The sequence below is a fragment of the Rhodamnia argentea genome, chromosome 7, assembly GCF_020921035.1.
Source record: "Rhodamnia argentea isolate NSW1041297 chromosome 7, ASM2092103v1, whole genome shotgun sequence".
Taxonomy (NCBI): Eukaryota; Viridiplantae; Streptophyta; class Magnoliopsida; order Myrtales; family Myrtaceae; genus Rhodamnia; species Rhodamnia argentea.
Genome location: NC_063156.1, coordinates 3,143,988 through 3,161,913, shown reverse-complemented (window position 1 = coordinate 3,161,913; position 17,926 = coordinate 3,143,988). Strand labels below are relative to the sequence as shown.

Below are 17,926 nucleotides of genomic sequence, written 5' to 3'. Positions count from 1 at the left end.
ACTATTCTCTGACTTAAAATTTTATCTACTTTTCGATGGAACAAAAGGTCAACAAAAGTCTTCAAGATTTATTATCTAGGTAACTGTCTTGTACTCTCCCTTCTTTAAATCGAAGTTGTTGTTTATTATATCTCCTAAATTTTATCATTTCTCTCCATCTGTCATTTTTATTGGTAGTGAGAATTGATGTACTGAGAAACGACGCTTACATAGCGACCACTAGAGTGCTTGGAAGTCATGCGTAGCGTGGGTTGTGTGCTAGTTCGTACTTTAAGCAAAGACTCCAAACCCCAAACGCGCTCCTCATATGTATTTGTGACTATTTTGATGGATCATAATTACGATACAATCTCATGATTGCCATGAATGGAGAGGTACCCATGAAACATTATTAATAGGATCTGTTTCTATTTGCCTCAAACGTTACGGGGATAAAATAGTACGGAAATAGGTATATGCTTGTGTAATACTAGTAATACACTACTCAAGATGAGAATCTTCATAAGTTATTACACTAATTGATGAAATGGGTATAGTATCTTTGCCTTCTGTCCCAGTTCCACCATCCCTTGTCGACACTTCTGGTGGATAAAAGAGTGGCTTGGGAGGTATTTTTAGATCATCTGCTTCTCTGTCAAGCATTTCCAAGACTTTACGCATTGAAGGGCGATCGCTAGAATTCAATTGAATGCACCAAGGAGCAACTATCATCATCTTCTTTACTATTCTCCTATTCTCCGACGCCATTGTACAAGAGCATCCCAATATACGAGGCGACAGCTAAGATGACATTCAGGATAATATTTCCCGCAAAAGAGATTAAATATGTGATAAAGCGAAAGGTGCAAGGGAGGTGGGTTTGTTTCGGGACAAACGTTATGATTAAGAAAAATGTTTTTTCTTGGAAAACTGTCTTTTCATTTTTCTTGGTGGAATTCGTATTAAATTTTAAAAAAAATGAATGAAAAATGTATTATTTTTATGCATAAAAAATTACCTCAGCATCACTTAACTTACTACTTGATCTTAATGGGCATTTTCAAATCACATTGGCCCTGAAAAGATATACAGACTTTAGAGCTCAATTTCACGTGTAGACGAAATTTTGAAGATCTTGACCAGATATGTCCTCACAATTGTTATTATTATTTTTTTAATTTGAGAAAACTGAACAAACTCAAAAGTTCTTACTTTTGGGTCCACACTGAATTTGGTCCTTGTCGATGATGAACCAATAATAATGATGTGAGCCAATGAGCGTCCCGGGCACTCAGCCAGGACAACAAGCATTCGATGACGAGCATGATGCGGATGGCAAACAGCTGGCATCCACCAAGTCAACCGTTGACCGATGACGTGTCTCGTCGCCAAGCCCTCCTGAGCTCATGCACTCGCTGTGCGCCCCCGCCGCACCCGAACTCATGATCAGTTCCCCTTCAGTTGCCTCCCCCTCCTTCCTTCCTATGCTTGTGTAAAAAACAAAAAAGAAAAAAAAAGGGAGAAATGCGCAACCAAAGGCGATCTTAGTAGTTGAAGTAGGTGCACGACAAAGAGCAGAGAGGAAGTGACGAGCAATTGCCCTCTTGCAGCCCCACATCAACAACCCTAATCGTGTAGTTGGCATGGTTGATATACCGTACATAATACTTACTTAGGTAAAAATTGAGAACGGTGCAGTTATTCATACAAGCAAGATCATAACTAGAATCGCCGTAGATCTTTGGGTCGCCCTCAACCTAAATAGATAGCTCCTGTTCGCGACCTCATCGCAAGAGGTGGTGCACTGATTATTTTCGACGGGAATACTAAAAGACTGATGTAAAAGATCAATCGAGAGAGAGATCGATCTCCGAGGACAACTAATTGTGTGGAGGTGAGAGATTTGGGATGCAACGACCGACGATAGTGGGACGTATGAGAGACGGAAAAGTTTGGGAGGGGTCGGTTGATAAGTTAAAAGCCGGTCAACGTTCGAGACAATTATGAAGTGTCAACGAATTAAAGTGCAATTGTCCTGGGCCCAGCACTAGGGGTGATCGACTTTTGAGGTGGGCCAATTCCGCCATCGAAAACAGCCGATTCGGCTCCCGGATTGGATCGATCCAATTGAGGATTTTGATAATTTTTTTTCTTTACTCTTTCAAAGAAAAGGAAAAAAAAATCAATTCGGGTCTGCACCTGAAACCAAGAAGGGGACCGAAACTGCCTAGAAGACTCGTGTGATGTAATTAGTTTGTAAATAGTTCGTTTTTTCCACCTTCAAGATGTTAAAATATCGCAGAAGGACAATAGAAATGTCAAAATTTACATATGACGCTCATTTTGATGTCAAATTTTTTTATCACTCAAGTGTCATTTTTTGAAAAACGGTTGCTCCGATGAGATTTACCGAAATCGTATGTGCCATCTACGTAGCTTGCCGGAGGATCTCAGTCAACAATAAAAAAAGCTAAAAATTTAAAATTAATAAAAAAAAAATAGAAGGGTTATAGTGGTGATGGCTCGCATCGAAGGGCGATCGCTGGGATTCCATTGAATGCACCAAAGAGCAACTATCATCATCTTCTTTACTATTATCCTATCCTCCTCACTAACTTGTTACATCGGGATGTCTAATCCTTCATTAAGTTGGTGATGGACCCATAAAGGAAAGTAAATCTGGCTAGAATGCTTTGTGTCTGCTTCTAGATTCTTCCCGCCACTAGCCATTTCCATCAACAATTTACCAAAACTGTAGACATCAGCTTTGTGAGAGACCCCCCCGAGGTCCCTGTAGACCAGCTCTGGTGCCATGTATCCTAAAGTTTCTCTTGCAGCAGTCATAGATACAGTGTTGTAGTCTGTGGGGTACAATTTGGCAAGCCCAAAGTCAAAAACTTTTGGGTTGAAATCCCTGTCAAGAAGAATGTTGTGAGGCTTAATATCAAAGTGTAGAATTTGCATGTCGCATCCTCGATGAAGATACTCAATCCCTCTAGCCACTCCAAGAGTAATCTCGTACACTTCCTTGCAATCAAGAGAAGTCCCTTCCGCTCGTGAGAAAATATGCTTATCCAAAGATCCATTGTGCATGAAATCATAGACAAGAGCTTGTTTGGAGCCCTCGAAACAATAACCAATGAGTCCAACCACATTAACATGGTGAATTCTTCCGATGGTAGCCACTTCGGCGATGAAATCCTGCCCGTTCGTTTTCCCCTTCTTCAGAATCTTGACCGCCGCCTTGCGGCCGCTCTAGAGCTTTCCTTTGAACACGGAACCATACCCTCCTTCACCTAGCTTGTCCTTGAGGCCGCCTGTGATTTTCCTAATGTCTGAGTAAGAGTACCTTATCGGCAAGAAGTTATTATTGGACTGCAAGAATTCCTCAACGTTTTGATCCATTGCTAAGTGTCTTCTCCTCCATTTGCGTGTTAGCAACGTCAGCACACATGAGGCTCCCAGGATGAATTTCACAACCATGCACGTAAATACTGTGGGTGTGTTAAATGTTTGCATTCAGAAATATAAAGTCGATTCCACAATGATAAGACTGTAGTAACATTACCGATGCTAAAGAGCCCGATCATCGTATTGACGTAAGGGTTGGCCCCTAATTCGCAATTGAGGTTGAATTTGTAACAAGTGATATCTGAGGAAAATTTAAAAGACACTTGTTTAGACCATAATCAAGCAAATGAGGATATCGGTTCGATCCACTAATATTTGTGGGCGGGATTCGAACTAAATAGATAGACAAAAGAACAAATAAGGAAATTATTGTCATACGAATAACAAATTTGGGGCGTGTTACATATTTTGCATTTTTCGATTAAAAAAATTTTGCATTTAGAAAAAGCTAAAATTAATTCCACAATGAGAAGATTGTATTAATATGTTACCGATCCCATAGAGCGGGTACCAGTAAATAATCCCGGCAATCATTGAGAGGTAAAAGCGGATGCGTCCTGCTAAAGAGTTTGAATATGTGACAAGTGAAAGCTGAAGAAAATTTAAAATAAATAAAAAAGACTTAATTAGATACGTAAGTGCTGGATCTTAACATGCATTTTCAAAGGGATTCTGCTAGCTTAATAGTTTTTGAGTAACCATGAGAGTAACAACATATTGTGAGACACAAATTATTGAAAGCGCGGATATCAAAATGACTCTTAATTATTACTATTATTTGTCACATAATCAGTTCTCTTTTCAAATCCCATGGGCTCTGAGAAGCTATGCAGATGGCCCGAGCTCAATTTTATTTTTTTTGTACATTCAGAAGCCCGAGCTCAATTTCACGAAGATGAAATTACCTAGAAGTAGGTGAAAATTCCTGCAAAAGAGAGTGAACATGTGACAACTGAAAGCTGGAGAAATTAACAAGACTCTTATTTAGACCATAACAAGCAATGAGTACATGAGTTCAATCCATTAGCGGAATTCGAATAAAAACAAATCAGTAAATAATGTATTTATTGTTATACTTATAAAATATCACAATAGGATTAACCTAACTACTTGATCTAAATGGGTATATTCACATCACATGGGCTCCGAGAAGATATACAGATGACCGAGCTCAATTTCACGTTTAGATCAAATTTCGCAGACTTTGATCAGATATGTCATCACAATATATTTTTATTTTATCTATTTATTTTGAGAAAACTGAACAAAGTCAGAAGTTCTTGCCAATCTTGGATCCGCACTGAATTTGGCGCTTGCTGCTGATGCCCCAATAATAATGGCCTTTGCAATGCATCTTACCCACAATTGGAAGCCAGGAAAGCTCAAATCCATAAACCATCTGTTCATGGATTTGGGCATAGGACCGAAGATTAGTGCCATCGACCCACCAAGGTGTCATTGCCATAAGCTCTATAGTGCATGCAGTTTCCACGTTCGAGACATTCGCATCAACCATGGCATATATTCGCCTTCTTGTACTAGAAAAATTCGAAAGTTCGACCCCATCAAGGCACGATGAAGCGTCAATGTAAAGCCGAGAATCAACCGCCTTCGTGCATTTCACGATCGAAACGGTCTTGGATGGCTCTCGACCATAGAACATGGACGAGTCGTAGTCACAAGCACTATACGGATCTTGGTAGCTGAAGTTGCCGCACGACAAGGAGAGGCGAGGAAGAGACGAACAGTCGCCCTTTCTCATCCCTACATCGGCAACCCCGATCGTGTAGTTGGTTTGGTCAATGTGCCGTACATAGTACTCACCCAAATACAAACTCAAAACGGTCCGATTATTTAAGCAGGATAGCTCATACTTAGAGTCGCCGCAGATCTTCGGATCGCTCTTCAGCCGAAACGGAAAGCTTATATTCGTGACCTCGCCACAAGAGCTGGTGCACTGATTATTCTCCGTGGCGATGCTAAGTGACTGATGTAGAACAAAAAAGAGGAGGAGGAGGAGATGGTCTTTGGGCATTGGTCATTCAATGGGAGAGAAGTGAACACGAATGAAGTAAGAAAATCAAGTGTTTAGTGTTGAATATGTAAATAGAAAGATAGGTAATGGTTAGAGAAGAAGAAATCTCTCAAACTACAAACTCTTTGTGTGGATGTGAGTGAATTGGGGTGTGCCGATCACAACTTGGGACGTGTGAGAGAAGGAAGAGATTGGAATTGGTAGGCGGAAAAGTCAAGGTCGGTCAACGTAGGAGGCAAGGACAAAGGGAGACTTTATGCACCGTCACAAATCTTAAAGTTTCAATCGACCTTGGCATGGGCCACCCCGGCACAACTGCGCCGCGAGCTCAGAGCCAACCTTGCCCCGCCCCGGTGGCTATGGGGAGGGACAAGAAGGGTGGATTAGGAGATTGAAATTTGACGGTTTGAAATGAGAGCCAAAAAGATCATGTTAATTCATCTTTCAATGAATTACGCCTTTTCCGATAAAAAGAAAATAATCTAGGGTTTGGCATTGAGAGATAGAATAAGAGAGATAAAGATGCCCTGTTTCTTTCTCGAAATAATGACGAGAGAAGGCCAAAGTGGGACGCATCAGACACGGAAAAGCTGTGCGAATGGTCGCTGAGAAGTCACAGTCCTATCAACTTTGGCCCGTCATGCAAGGCGATCGACTTGACTTTGCATGTGGCGGAAGACTCGCGGGATGCATTCGGTCTGAACATGCTTTCTTTTTTCATCCTGAAGGTGGTAAATTTAAAAAATGATTTTTCCCATGTCTATTCCTTATTAATGCAAACCTCAACTTTCCTAATTTTGAAATTGCATATTCGGATGTAACATGATTCATGCCTTTTTCTTACGTACCAGTACAATGCCATGTGATTAAGTCGTGATTGGAGGGTTCTTTAAAGTATTAATGAGAAAACGAGATATATTTAATTTAGAAGATAATCATGAAGGAAACATTGCGATTATTTTCACAGCCAGAGGGCTCAAAGGAAGAAACGAAATGTCAACAAGCCGAATTGTGTGGTTTTTGTAGTCAAATCATTGGCGCATGGTATTTGCTCGATATTAAATCTAAAACAGTGCGATTATTTTCACAGGCTAACTCGTAAGGTTCTCGGAACACCTTTTAGTCGAAAAGGGTAGCTTATATTGGTAACATTGCCACATGAGGTGAATTTCCCGCATCGATACTACCAATGTGGAAGCATAACTAATAATAAAGATAAGTTGCTTTGGCATTGCAATGTTTGTTGCATGCACTTGCAAGTCACGAATTGAATCAGATCGGAAAGCGAGCATAAACAAAGGAGCAAGGTTTTTGAAGATAATATAATCACTGCCAACTATTCTAAAAGTCTAAGTTGTTAGATGAATGAGTTTGGAGGTAAATAGAGATCCAGAAAGATTTGAAATGAGATTTTGTGAGGTTACTATCAATTGCTTCGATAGTTTAAATTGTTAAATGAAAATGTGATTTAATATCAATTATTTCACCGATGGGTTGGTCAATCTCACATAGACGCATAAATCTCCAAACTACCACTACTTGTGCATTATTGTGAATTGAATGACTTGGGGGTGGGCCCAATAAATATGATTGACGTATGATTGAAGAAGTCAAGTGTGGGACTCGATAGCCGATGAGTCAAAGTCGATCGACGTGCGTAGAGGAGCACCAGAGAATCGGAAGAAAAAGCAAAAAGATCATGCATTGCGAACCATCCTGGAAAAGCTCGTAAAAGAATAATTTGGGAAGCTGCCAAACAGGTGTCATCGTCACCGACTATGAATATGGTGGGCCAAAATTTCAAAGGATGGAGATTATATAAATGATCTTTGAACTTTGATATAATGTACAATGTCACCCTTAAACTTTTAATTTGTTCAATACGATTCCCGAACTTTATTTCAATTTGCAATGTCGTCCCTAAACTTTTAACTTTTTCAATACATTCGCTGAACTTTTAGTACATGTTTAATCCACTCCTTAAATTACATAAAAATATACGATATTCACCCTAAACTTGAATTAATGGAAGGGCAATATTAAATAAAATGGATGGCATTGAACAAATTAATAGTTCAAGAACGACAATGCACATTAGTGATGAGTGTGAACTATCGAAAGGGGTATTTTTCCTCGTACCTTGCTTCGCAAGTTGGAATAAGAGATGACAATGATTGGCTCTTTATTCGGGAGATTTACTTTTGGCATTGTTTAGTTGTTTGATTCCCGTAAAATTGGATTTGTCAAAGAATGAAAATTCAATTCCTAAATTTTCCATTTAGAAGAAAGGGATTTGGATCGCCTAACATTGGGATTTTCGTGACATGCTCACCATTACTTAAATTAGGCCGTCCAAATGAAAATAGACGGTCAAGAATGGGCCACGTCATTTATTGAGGGGGAGGGAAAAAATTTAGGAGGGAATTTTTTTGGGATTTGAAAAATTTTGAATCCCAACCCTTTCTCAAATCATGCTGTCCATTTTCATTTGGACGGCCTAATTTAAGTATGGTAAACATGTCATGAAAACTCCAATTTTAGGTGATCCGGATCCAGAAGAAAGACTACCGTAGGAGCTAGAACACTTTGCATAATAGGATTTCTTTTTGAAAAATTATGGCAGTAAATTACCTAGCAACCTTTGATAAAATTCCAATATCATCATAATTATACTCTATCACCACCAAAGTCATGGAAAAGTCTAAGTCCATTACCTCTTGCTATCACTGACTCTGAGGAGGGGAAGGGTTAATTTGAGTCCCCAACACCCAAGATCCCACCTCGACTCAAGACCTCAAGGCCGGCCTAGAAACCCGATGCCCGAAATTGAGACCCTAGTGCATACGCTTGGCACGCGGAGGACCGAGACCAAGACGAAGACTCGAGTGGTTGAGCACACGATAGTTGGGCTGAACTAGGGGCTCCAGCCCCAAAGCCCGAGACCTCAAGGATTAGACTCTTGTGCCTAGGCCTTGAACAAACACACGAGGCCTAGAGGCATGTGGTTCTAAATCAAAGTGTTAAAACAGCCGAAACGACTAAAACTGAATACAATTATGCCCAATGTGATTACTAGGAATGAGATTTTGTCAGAGGATTACTCCTCACTAAAACCAAATCAACCTTAAAGTTCTCTTGAGGTCCACTTAGCATCAACCAGAAATATATCAAAATAGGACATTTGTGTTGACATGAAAGATATCAACTATCGGTGCTCCTAGGTCCCGGAGGCAATATAGCAGTACCAATCCCACTTTTGGCCGTAATTTTCATAATCTTGTAATTTTGCATGGAATTATCGTAAAGTTGGTGGCATTTGTAGGTACTAAATTAACTTTATGAGTTGTAATTTTACCCATAATGGTTGTAACTTGTTTACACTTGCAAATTTTTTGTGGGTCGTAATTTACTTGTAATAGTCATAGACAATGAAACTTAAAAAGAAAAACTTTTATCATCTTTAAGAGCACATTTTTCCACTAAATAACCTTAGCAGCCTAGAAAAAGAAATAAGAATTTAACTATCCAATCTAATAATGTTATTAATGGAGATACCATCTTTTGATGTCTCCTACTATTCTCTGACTTAAAATTTTATCTAATTTTTTAAGGAACAAAAGGTCAACAAAAGTCTTCAAGATTTATTATCTAGATAATTGTCTCGCACTCTCCCTTCTTTAAACCGAAGTTGTTTTGTTTATTATATCTCCCTCCTTGCTCTCCATCTGTCATTTTTATTAGTAGTGAGAATTGGTGTGCCGTGAAACGACGCTTAGATAGCGACCACTAGAGTGCCAGGAAGGCATGCGTAGCGCGGATTGTGTGCTAGTTAGTATTTTAAGCAGAGACTCCAAACCCCAAACGTGCTCCTCATATGTATTTGTGAGTGTTTTGATGGGTCATGATTAGGATACAATCTAATGATGGCCATGACTGGGGAGGTACCCATAAAACATTATTAATACGATCTGTTTCTATTTTCCTCAAATGTTATGGGCAGAAATAGTATGAAAGTGGGTCTATGCTTGTGTAATACTAGTAACACTATACTCAAGATGAGAATCTTCAAAAGTTATTACATTAATTGATGAAATGGGTATAGTATCTTTGCCTTCTGTCTAAGTTCCATCATCTCTTGTCGAAACTTCCGGTGGATAAAACAGTGGCTTGGGAGGTATTTGTAGATCATCTGCTACTCCGTCAAGCATTTCCATGACTTTAAGCATTGAAGGACGATTGCTAGGATTCAATTGAATGCACCAAAAAGCAACTAGCATCATCTTCTTTACTATTCTCCTATGCTCCTCACTAACTTCTTCCATCGGAATGTCCAATTCTTCATGAAGTTGGTCATACACCCATAAAGGAAAGTAAATTCGACCGGAACACTCTGCATTTGTGTCCACATTTTTCCTCCGACTAGCCATTTCCATCAACAATTTGCCGAGTGAGAGATTAGAATGAGCAGCATGAGTGAGCATGAATATGAGTGGTTACTCTCTGTTAGCTATTACCGAAACTGGGTAGAGGAGAACAACGAAATTACCTGGTCCGAAGACCTCCTCACCACTGAATGCTTTGTGTGTTTGCTGTTTCTAAACATATATATATATATATATATATATATATATATTTATTGTCATATTCAAAAGAATGAGGTGTTAGGAGTTACACCGGGACTTCTAATTCCTCCAAACATTGTCTAAAATATATATTTTTTTTGTAATGTCCTGCCACCTTATGGTTAAGAGTAAGAGTTTAATTGGACTTTTAATTTCTCCAAGAACTACTTCTAAACATCTTGAGCCGAAAGCATTGAGGACAACGCTCAAATGGGTAGGGGAGAATGACACGTGATCCCATGCTCGAGAAGAACTTCAAGACTTGTTTTGTCTTGGACCTGTAGGGTTTGCTTAAGGTTTTCTACCATTTTCTAGAATATTCCCAGGAGCGGGCGAAACGGTAACTGTTACATGTTCCGGAACCTTTCTATTTATTGTCAATGCTTAGGTACATAGAAAGATGCTATCTGAGCCATTATATCAAATATAGATCAATGGTTGTAATCCGAGACCCTCTACTATATAAAGGGGTCTCCTTCTCTTCATATGAAACAAGAAACTTTGTCTTTTCTCAGTTGTGGTTAGAGAGGAGAAGGCATTGCCCACCTGCACAACACCTACACATAAACCGCCCTTAAGGCCAAGGCCAATAGGAACCTGAAGTTTGTCACGGAAGGTGTCTGGCTAAGAGATGGAATTGTATGACTCAAGGCACTTCGTCTTGTTATGCTTGTCTCCAATAACAACAAAACAAAACAAGAGACTCTTGACAGTTTTAGCTTGTCGGAGTATTTCCGAGTAAGTGATTTGAAGATCCTTCACCTGACAACAAAACAAAACAAGTCAGAATTTTTAGATAAAAAAAAAAAGCATAAACCATCTATTAAAACTAAATCATCAATATGCTGCTGATGCAAGTGATTCTTTATGCCGTCAACATGGCGCATGCCAACAACTTCTGGCAGCTCTGGCAGCTTGTAGCAATCCGTATGACATAAAGCTGGAATAAGGCAAAGAAGGGAAAGAAGGGATCAAGAAGATATCAATAGAGCATGCTATATGAAACCTTAAAGAGAGGACTTACCGATCTCGCTCGTCAACTATTGCCTCGTTTATGGTGGGATATTTCTCACACCATTCAATAAATTCCGTATCACTCACACTGGCCTCGTACTAATGCAAAAAAACCAGAAATATTAACTGATGGTGGATTACATGCAAAGAAGCACTCGCAATATTTTCCAATAATTCTTACCTCTCCAATTCCAAACACATATGAAACAAGATACTTTGTCTTTTAAGTCTTGCCACAACACTTCGCTTGGTAATCTGAGGCAATCATAGAGCAAAGAGGGAAGAAATTTAGAGAGTAGTAAGAAATTTAAAGAGCTAAACCGATCGTATATTTCGTATAATCTAGGTCAAATATGGTAATCATTTACAAAAAAAGATTCACAATGTCCATAAAAGTCATTTAACTACTTAAAATGCAACAACATAACTGAGTTGAATTGACTTTTGGATTCTTAGCCATTCTCTTGCAAACTGAATTACACCACTAACAGCTCGAGATGGGACGCTCGAGAATTTTCAAGAAATAAGAAAGAGCCCTCGAACAGTTCATGGTCTTCGCTTGGAAGGTCAGGGGCAGTTTGGTTATATAGGACCTTTCCAAAAGTTCTGCTCTATTTCGGTTTATGCCGTGGACCCTACGCATGTTTGGGTCGGACTCGGGACGCGCGGGGGCTCATAATTATGAAATTACTGTTCACTTTGGTAATCATGACATGAGGAGTAGGACTTACTATCATGCAAAGGACGTGGCATACCTTCCAAAATAATAGTAACAAGGAAGCCGCTAATCTGATAGTCTAATAGTACTGTTATTATTTTTGACCCCATAATTTTTTAATTAATAAGTGCTTTATGCATAACACGCCGTGATAGTGTGTGAATCTACGGTAAAAAATAACTGATAGTACTATCAGACTGTTAGGAAAGCATTTCCATAATAATAACTATGATTAACAATAATCTGGTATGTTATTGGACTTTCCATTCAAAGGAAAACGCGTGATTTTCTGACGAGCGTCCGTGGTGGGTTTGAGGGGAGGCTTAAAACTGCGCCGTGCCTAAACTGAGCAGTGCATGTGCTCGAGTCTTGGCTTTGTGCCATGGTCGTGCCTATCAATGCTCGCTCTCCTTAAATAAGCTAAAACAAAAATAATATTCACTCGGCCGTCATGTTTCTTCGGAGTACCTATTGACCGAATGACGCTAATGTTGTTTTCTTGTTGGGGTGAATTGGGCTCAGCCTTCCACTAATGATGCCTCTCCAAAAGAATATTGTGAGGCCTAATATCAAAGTTTAGAATTTGCACGTCGCAATCTTAATGAAGATGCTCGATCCCTCTTGCGACTCCAAAAACAATCTCATAAGCTTCTTTTCAATAAAGAGAAGTCCCTTGTCCTTGTGAGAAAATGTGATTATCCAATGAACCATTGTGCATGAAATCGTAGACGAGAGCTTGTTTCGAGCCCTTGAAACAAAAATCTGCGAGTCCAACCACATTAACACGATGTATTCTCCTGACGGTAGCCACGTCACGATGAAGTCCTGCCCATTCGCTTTCCCTTCTTCAGAATCTTCACCACCATGTCGCAGCTGCTTCGGAGTTTGCTTTGAAAACGGAACCGTACCCTCCCTTGCCTAGTTTGTCCTTAAGACTGCCCGTAATTTTCTTGATGTCCAAATAGAAGTACCTTATCGGCAAAAAGTTATTGCTAGATTGCAAAAATTCCTCGAGGTTTCGATCCATTGCTAAGTGTCTTCTCCTCCATTTGCATATTAGCAAACATCATCACCCACGGGGTTCCCAAGATGAATTTCGCAACCATGCACGCCAACAATGTATTTTGGATAAAACGTAAGAAATTTGTGGTTGTGTTATGTTTCTGATAACCAATTTGTGGGTGTGTTAAATCATTGCATTTAGAAACATTGAGTCAACTTCATAAGGAGTAAATTGTACTAATGTTACCGATGGCAAAGAATGGGAGCATCGCATGAAAGTAACCATTGTTCATTATTCTGCAATGGAGGTTAAATTTGCCTCAAGTGACACTTGAATAAATTTTAAAGACACTTGTTTAGACCATACTCAAGTAACTGAGTGTATCGGTTCTATTTACTAAATTTTGTGGGCGGAATTCGAATTGAATAGATGAAGAAATGACAAAATGGTGTATTTATTGTTACACGTACAACCAATTTGTGGGTGTGTCATAGAAACACTAAATTGATTTCACAATGAGAAGATTGTAGTAATGTTACCGATGGCATAGAGCGGGATCACTTCCATAAACTGGGCGATATAGGAGACGAAAACGAACATATTTCCATCTGCAAAAGAGATTGAGTATGTGATAAGTGAAAGCTGAAGAATATTTAAACCATAATCAAGCAATGAGCATAACGGTTCAATCCATTAGAGCAAGGATGTTTTATTCCGCCAACTTATTTTACATCCCATTTATTTGATATAGACTTCATTTCCTCTCTTATACTTAATAATGTGCTCAAGTCGCTTTCTATTAAGGAATTTTTCTAATGGGAACATTATTGGTGATCTTTGTTAATTAACATATTTTATGTATGAATTACAACTGCAAAGAGTCCACAACCTTAACCAAAGAATTTACCGTAAGAAAAACTTGAACTAAAGAATTGTATACTGTAGGGAGTTATGCCACAGTGAGCTCTAAAGAGACATTGTAAATAAATGTACTATATCGATATTCTTTTAAATTTGAATTTTCGATCATTAAATTGTCTAAAATATTCGGATCTTAGATGATACTCGTGAAAAGCCAATGAATGTGTAAACTTCTCCGATCTGAACACAAAAAGGAGAATAAACAACGTTTAGAAAAAGGTTGATAAAAAGCATTAGATTGATTGATCTAAACTAAATGTGTACTTCTCCTATTTCATCAATGTTACCATTAATGTGGTTTCAACGATGGCTATTTGGGCCATTTTAAGTTTAGAGTGCGTCTAAAGCTATTTGAAGGTGGAAAATAGCCTGAGTTTTTTGAAAAAGAAAATTGATCAAACTCAAAAGTCGTTACCTTCCTGAATGCACTGAATTTGGTGCGTCTGTGGATGAAGCACTGAAAATAATTTCTGCAATTGATCTTACACACAATTGGATACCGGGAAAGCTCAAACCCATCAACCTTTAGTTGATGAATTTGCGCATAGGAACGAAGATCATTTGCCATCAACCCACCGAGGTATCATTGCCATAAGCTCTATAGTGCATGTAGCTTCCACATACGAGAGAGGCTCGCATCAACCACAGCATATACTCGCCTTCCCACATTAGAGAAATTCGAAAATTTGACCCTATCGAGGCACGACAGAGTGTCGAAGTAAAATCGAGAATTGACCGCCTTGGTGCAGTCCGCGATTGCCACGGTCTTGGAAAAATATGGACCCGAGTCCATGTATCACCCGCATCTATACCGATCCAGTTCGTCCCAAAAGTAGCTGCACGACAAGGAGCGGAGAGGAAGAGACGAGAAGTTGCTTTCTCACAGCTCGACATCGTCAACCCTAATCGTGTAGTTGGTATAGACGATGTGCCGTACATAGTACTTGCCCGAGTACAGATCGAGGATGGTGTGGTTGTTTACGCAGGCTAGCTCATAGCGAGGGTCATCCCTCAGCCAAAACGGATAGGTTATGATCGCGATCTCACTACACGAGGTTGTGCACTAATTGTTTTCGACGGCGATAATAAAGACCGATGTAGAAGAAGAAGGAGGAGGAGGAGGAGGAGTCGATCTTTGTGCATAGCTTATGCAATAGATGAGAGGAACAATTGGAGTTGCTCTGTTTCTTGAAATAACGAGGAGGGTATTTATCGACAGGGAGAGGGAAAAATCTCCGACAAATAACGGTCGGCTGAAAAGTCAGAGCCAAGCTTATCCAACTGCTGCAGTGCTTGCTGTTGCTCTTACAGGACAAAAGCTAATTTTTCTTCTTTACACGGAAAAGATGTAGGGCCAAGACATGATGGTCTATCTAGTGAGATGTTCAGCCACGATAGACTTAGAAAATGATGGAAAACAAGCCATGCCCTCCAGCCTCCACGGAAGTACCATGTTATGGATTTGGCAATTTGTTCTAGAAGAATTGGCATAGATTGTGAAAAGAATAAGAACCGAAGATAGCACCGCCCAGTAAAGTTGAAGCTCCTCTAGATCAATACACACGGGATTTGATCCACTCAACTGCTGATTGGCGGGTTGAATTCACAGATTATAATATCGTTTGAACTGATTTCCAAAACCACCGGACCGGATTGTGGTGAGGCCACCATGCTGAACAAACGACTTCAATTACGAAGACAAAGAGCCAAACTGGTTGGACTGAGGAATTACTTCGATAGCATTCTCATAGATTGCAGAAACAGATAAGAAATATTTGCAAGCAAGCAAATCTTCAATCAGATGCGTCTCCACGGATAAATCCAAAACGTTTCTATCAGATTCTATTGACATGTTTACCGAGAAAAAAAAATGTATAGAAAACTCACGGTGATGCCAGACATTGTCCGCAAGCGACTCTGCTTTTCGCGTGGCATCTTCGAACCTCTTCCCACACCGGTTCAACGCGTCGCATATCTTGTTCATTTGCCCTGCAAAGACCGGCAAAGCGTCGGCCTCATCAACACCATCATGAAATCCTAATCGTCAACCATAACACGACTGCAGACGGGGAAAAGTACGCCTCGATAGACTCACTCCTGCCAGATGACGCGGAACTATTCGCCAGAGCGACGTGGACGCACCGGTTCTCACCGCCGCTTTGGTTGAGGCAGACGAAGCCAGAGGCTGAGCCACTTGGGGAAGCATTCAAGTAGCTGGAGTGAGAGCTCGCCGGCAACCCACGTGGCGGCGTGCTGATTGGCAGGATGCGCCCGTGGCTCCACCGGCGTCCCCACCACGCACGGGCCGCATCGCGCCGCCTCCGGTTCACGTCCGCCGCTCATCGCCTTCTTCTTCACGCAAGTGTCGATTGGGACTGCGATTCGAGAAACAATCGGACAAGAAAAGAGAGTGGAGATGGAATCTAGAAAAGACGAGACCTCGATAAGATCACAAGAGACAACGACAAACGAGAATCAGAATCAGAATGAGAATGTGTTGAGCTTTCTTTTATTCCCTTGTTTTTTTTTTTTTTTGGGCTTAATTTTTGAAGTAACGGTTCACTGGGTTTGAGTAGAGACGACTAGAAGGAAGCAATAGCGAGGCGATGTTTGCATCCAAGGACGCGCCTCTCTATTATTTCGGATTTGGTCCCCTAAACTTTTTGTTATCTCGCCGTGTATCCCAAATTAAGGACCTGTGATCGGAAAAGTGCGCTTCGGGATCCTTGGAGGCCAAAAACAGAAACATCGTCTATACGGCCAAGAAAAAAACAATGAAATTGTAAACGATGCAACTCACCATTCGATTCTTTTTTCCTCACTTCTTAAATAAAATAAAAATTAAATGTAAATGAAGTTACACGAAATTCAATCTTAAAAAAATTGTAAAATTTCACATCCATTTTTAAAGTGGGATTTTGTTTGACCTAGCCCATTTCTGGTTCGTTCAATTTGATACAAATAGTGATGTACTGCTTAAAAATGATAGTAGGAAGCATCTGGAAAAGTTAACACGACCTTAAAAAGATGAATACAGCCGTACTCGCATTCACTAGAAATGAATTCAAACTCGACTAGAATGTTCAAACACAGTTTTAATAAAAATGGCATACATCTCCATCCGCCGTTTAATGTGATAATGCTAAGAGATCATATCGGGCGTAATTGAGATCCGTTAAATATTTTACAATTTGATGATGGCCAAGAAAGAGGAGTCACACATGAAACTTCATCAATACCATGTTTCAATTTGCCACATATGTGACGGGATCAAACGGTTTTGATATGCGTCTAAACTTGTGTGGTACTAATACTAGTATACTCAAAAGTGAGAAACTTCGTAAGACAATGCACTTGTTGATGGAGTGGATACAGTATCATTGCCTTCGTCAGTCCAAGTTGCATCATCCCTTCTCGACATTTCAGTTGGACAAAAGGAGCGGCTTGGGTGACATTTGTAGATCATCTACTTCTCCTTTTAGCATTTTCAAGACTTTGCGCATGAAAGGGCGATCGCTAGGATTCCATTGTGTGCACCAAAGAACAACTATTACTATTGCTTTTTATTGTTCTCCTCTCCTCCTTGCTAACTTATTCCACCGGAACGACCAATCCTTCACTGAGTTAGTCATGAACCCACAAAGGAAAGTAACTCTCACCAAAGTACTTTGAAACTGCGTCCACATTCTTCCTCCTCCTAGTCATTTCCATCAGCAATTTTCCAAAACTATAAATATTGGCTTTGTAAGAGACGCCCCCAAAATTCTTGAAGATGAGCTTCGAAGCCATATATTTTAAGGTTCCTCTTACAGTCGGAGACACGGTGTTGCAATCCGAGGGATACAATCTCGCAAGCCTAAAGTCGCAAACTTTTGGGGTGAAATCTCTGTCGAGAAGAGTGTTGTCCTAGCGAAACAATACGACTGTTCACAAAAGAGTTGCAATTATTTTTCTATTATTTTTAATTTCGAATTTTAATTTTAATTTCTTACGACCTTTGAAAGGTTGCGATGTTTTCAAACATGAGAGTTTTCAAACATGAAAAGGTGCTTCCGAATCACCAGACTTCGTACATTAAGAGTTGTGTAAGAATTTACAGTTTTCAGACACAAAGAGTTGTATTCTTTTCATATGCGAAAAGTTGTGTTCTTTTCACTATTATATATTAAATGATTCTTTTCAATAATGTTTTACTTCAACTTCTTTTTTTTTTTTCAAAGAGA

At 39.8% G+C, this 17,926-nt stretch overlaps 1 protein-coding gene and 1 pseudogene across 1 annotated transcript; both read right to left on the bottom strand.

Moving 5' to 3' along the window:
- Window positions 1-480: 480 nt before the first annotated feature.
- Window positions 481-3,477, bottom strand: LOC125315859 (annotated as a pseudogene).
- A 1,183-nt stretch (window positions 3,478-4,660) lies between these two features.
- LOC115733882 lies at window positions 4,661-5,425 on the bottom strand. Its single transcript, XM_030664493.2, has one exon. The coding sequence runs from the start codon at window positions 5,423-5,425 to the stop codon at window positions 4,661-4,663; it is 765 nt and encodes a 254-aa protein (XP_030520353.2).
- Between the last annotated feature and the right edge of the window lie 12,501 nt (window positions 5,426-17,926).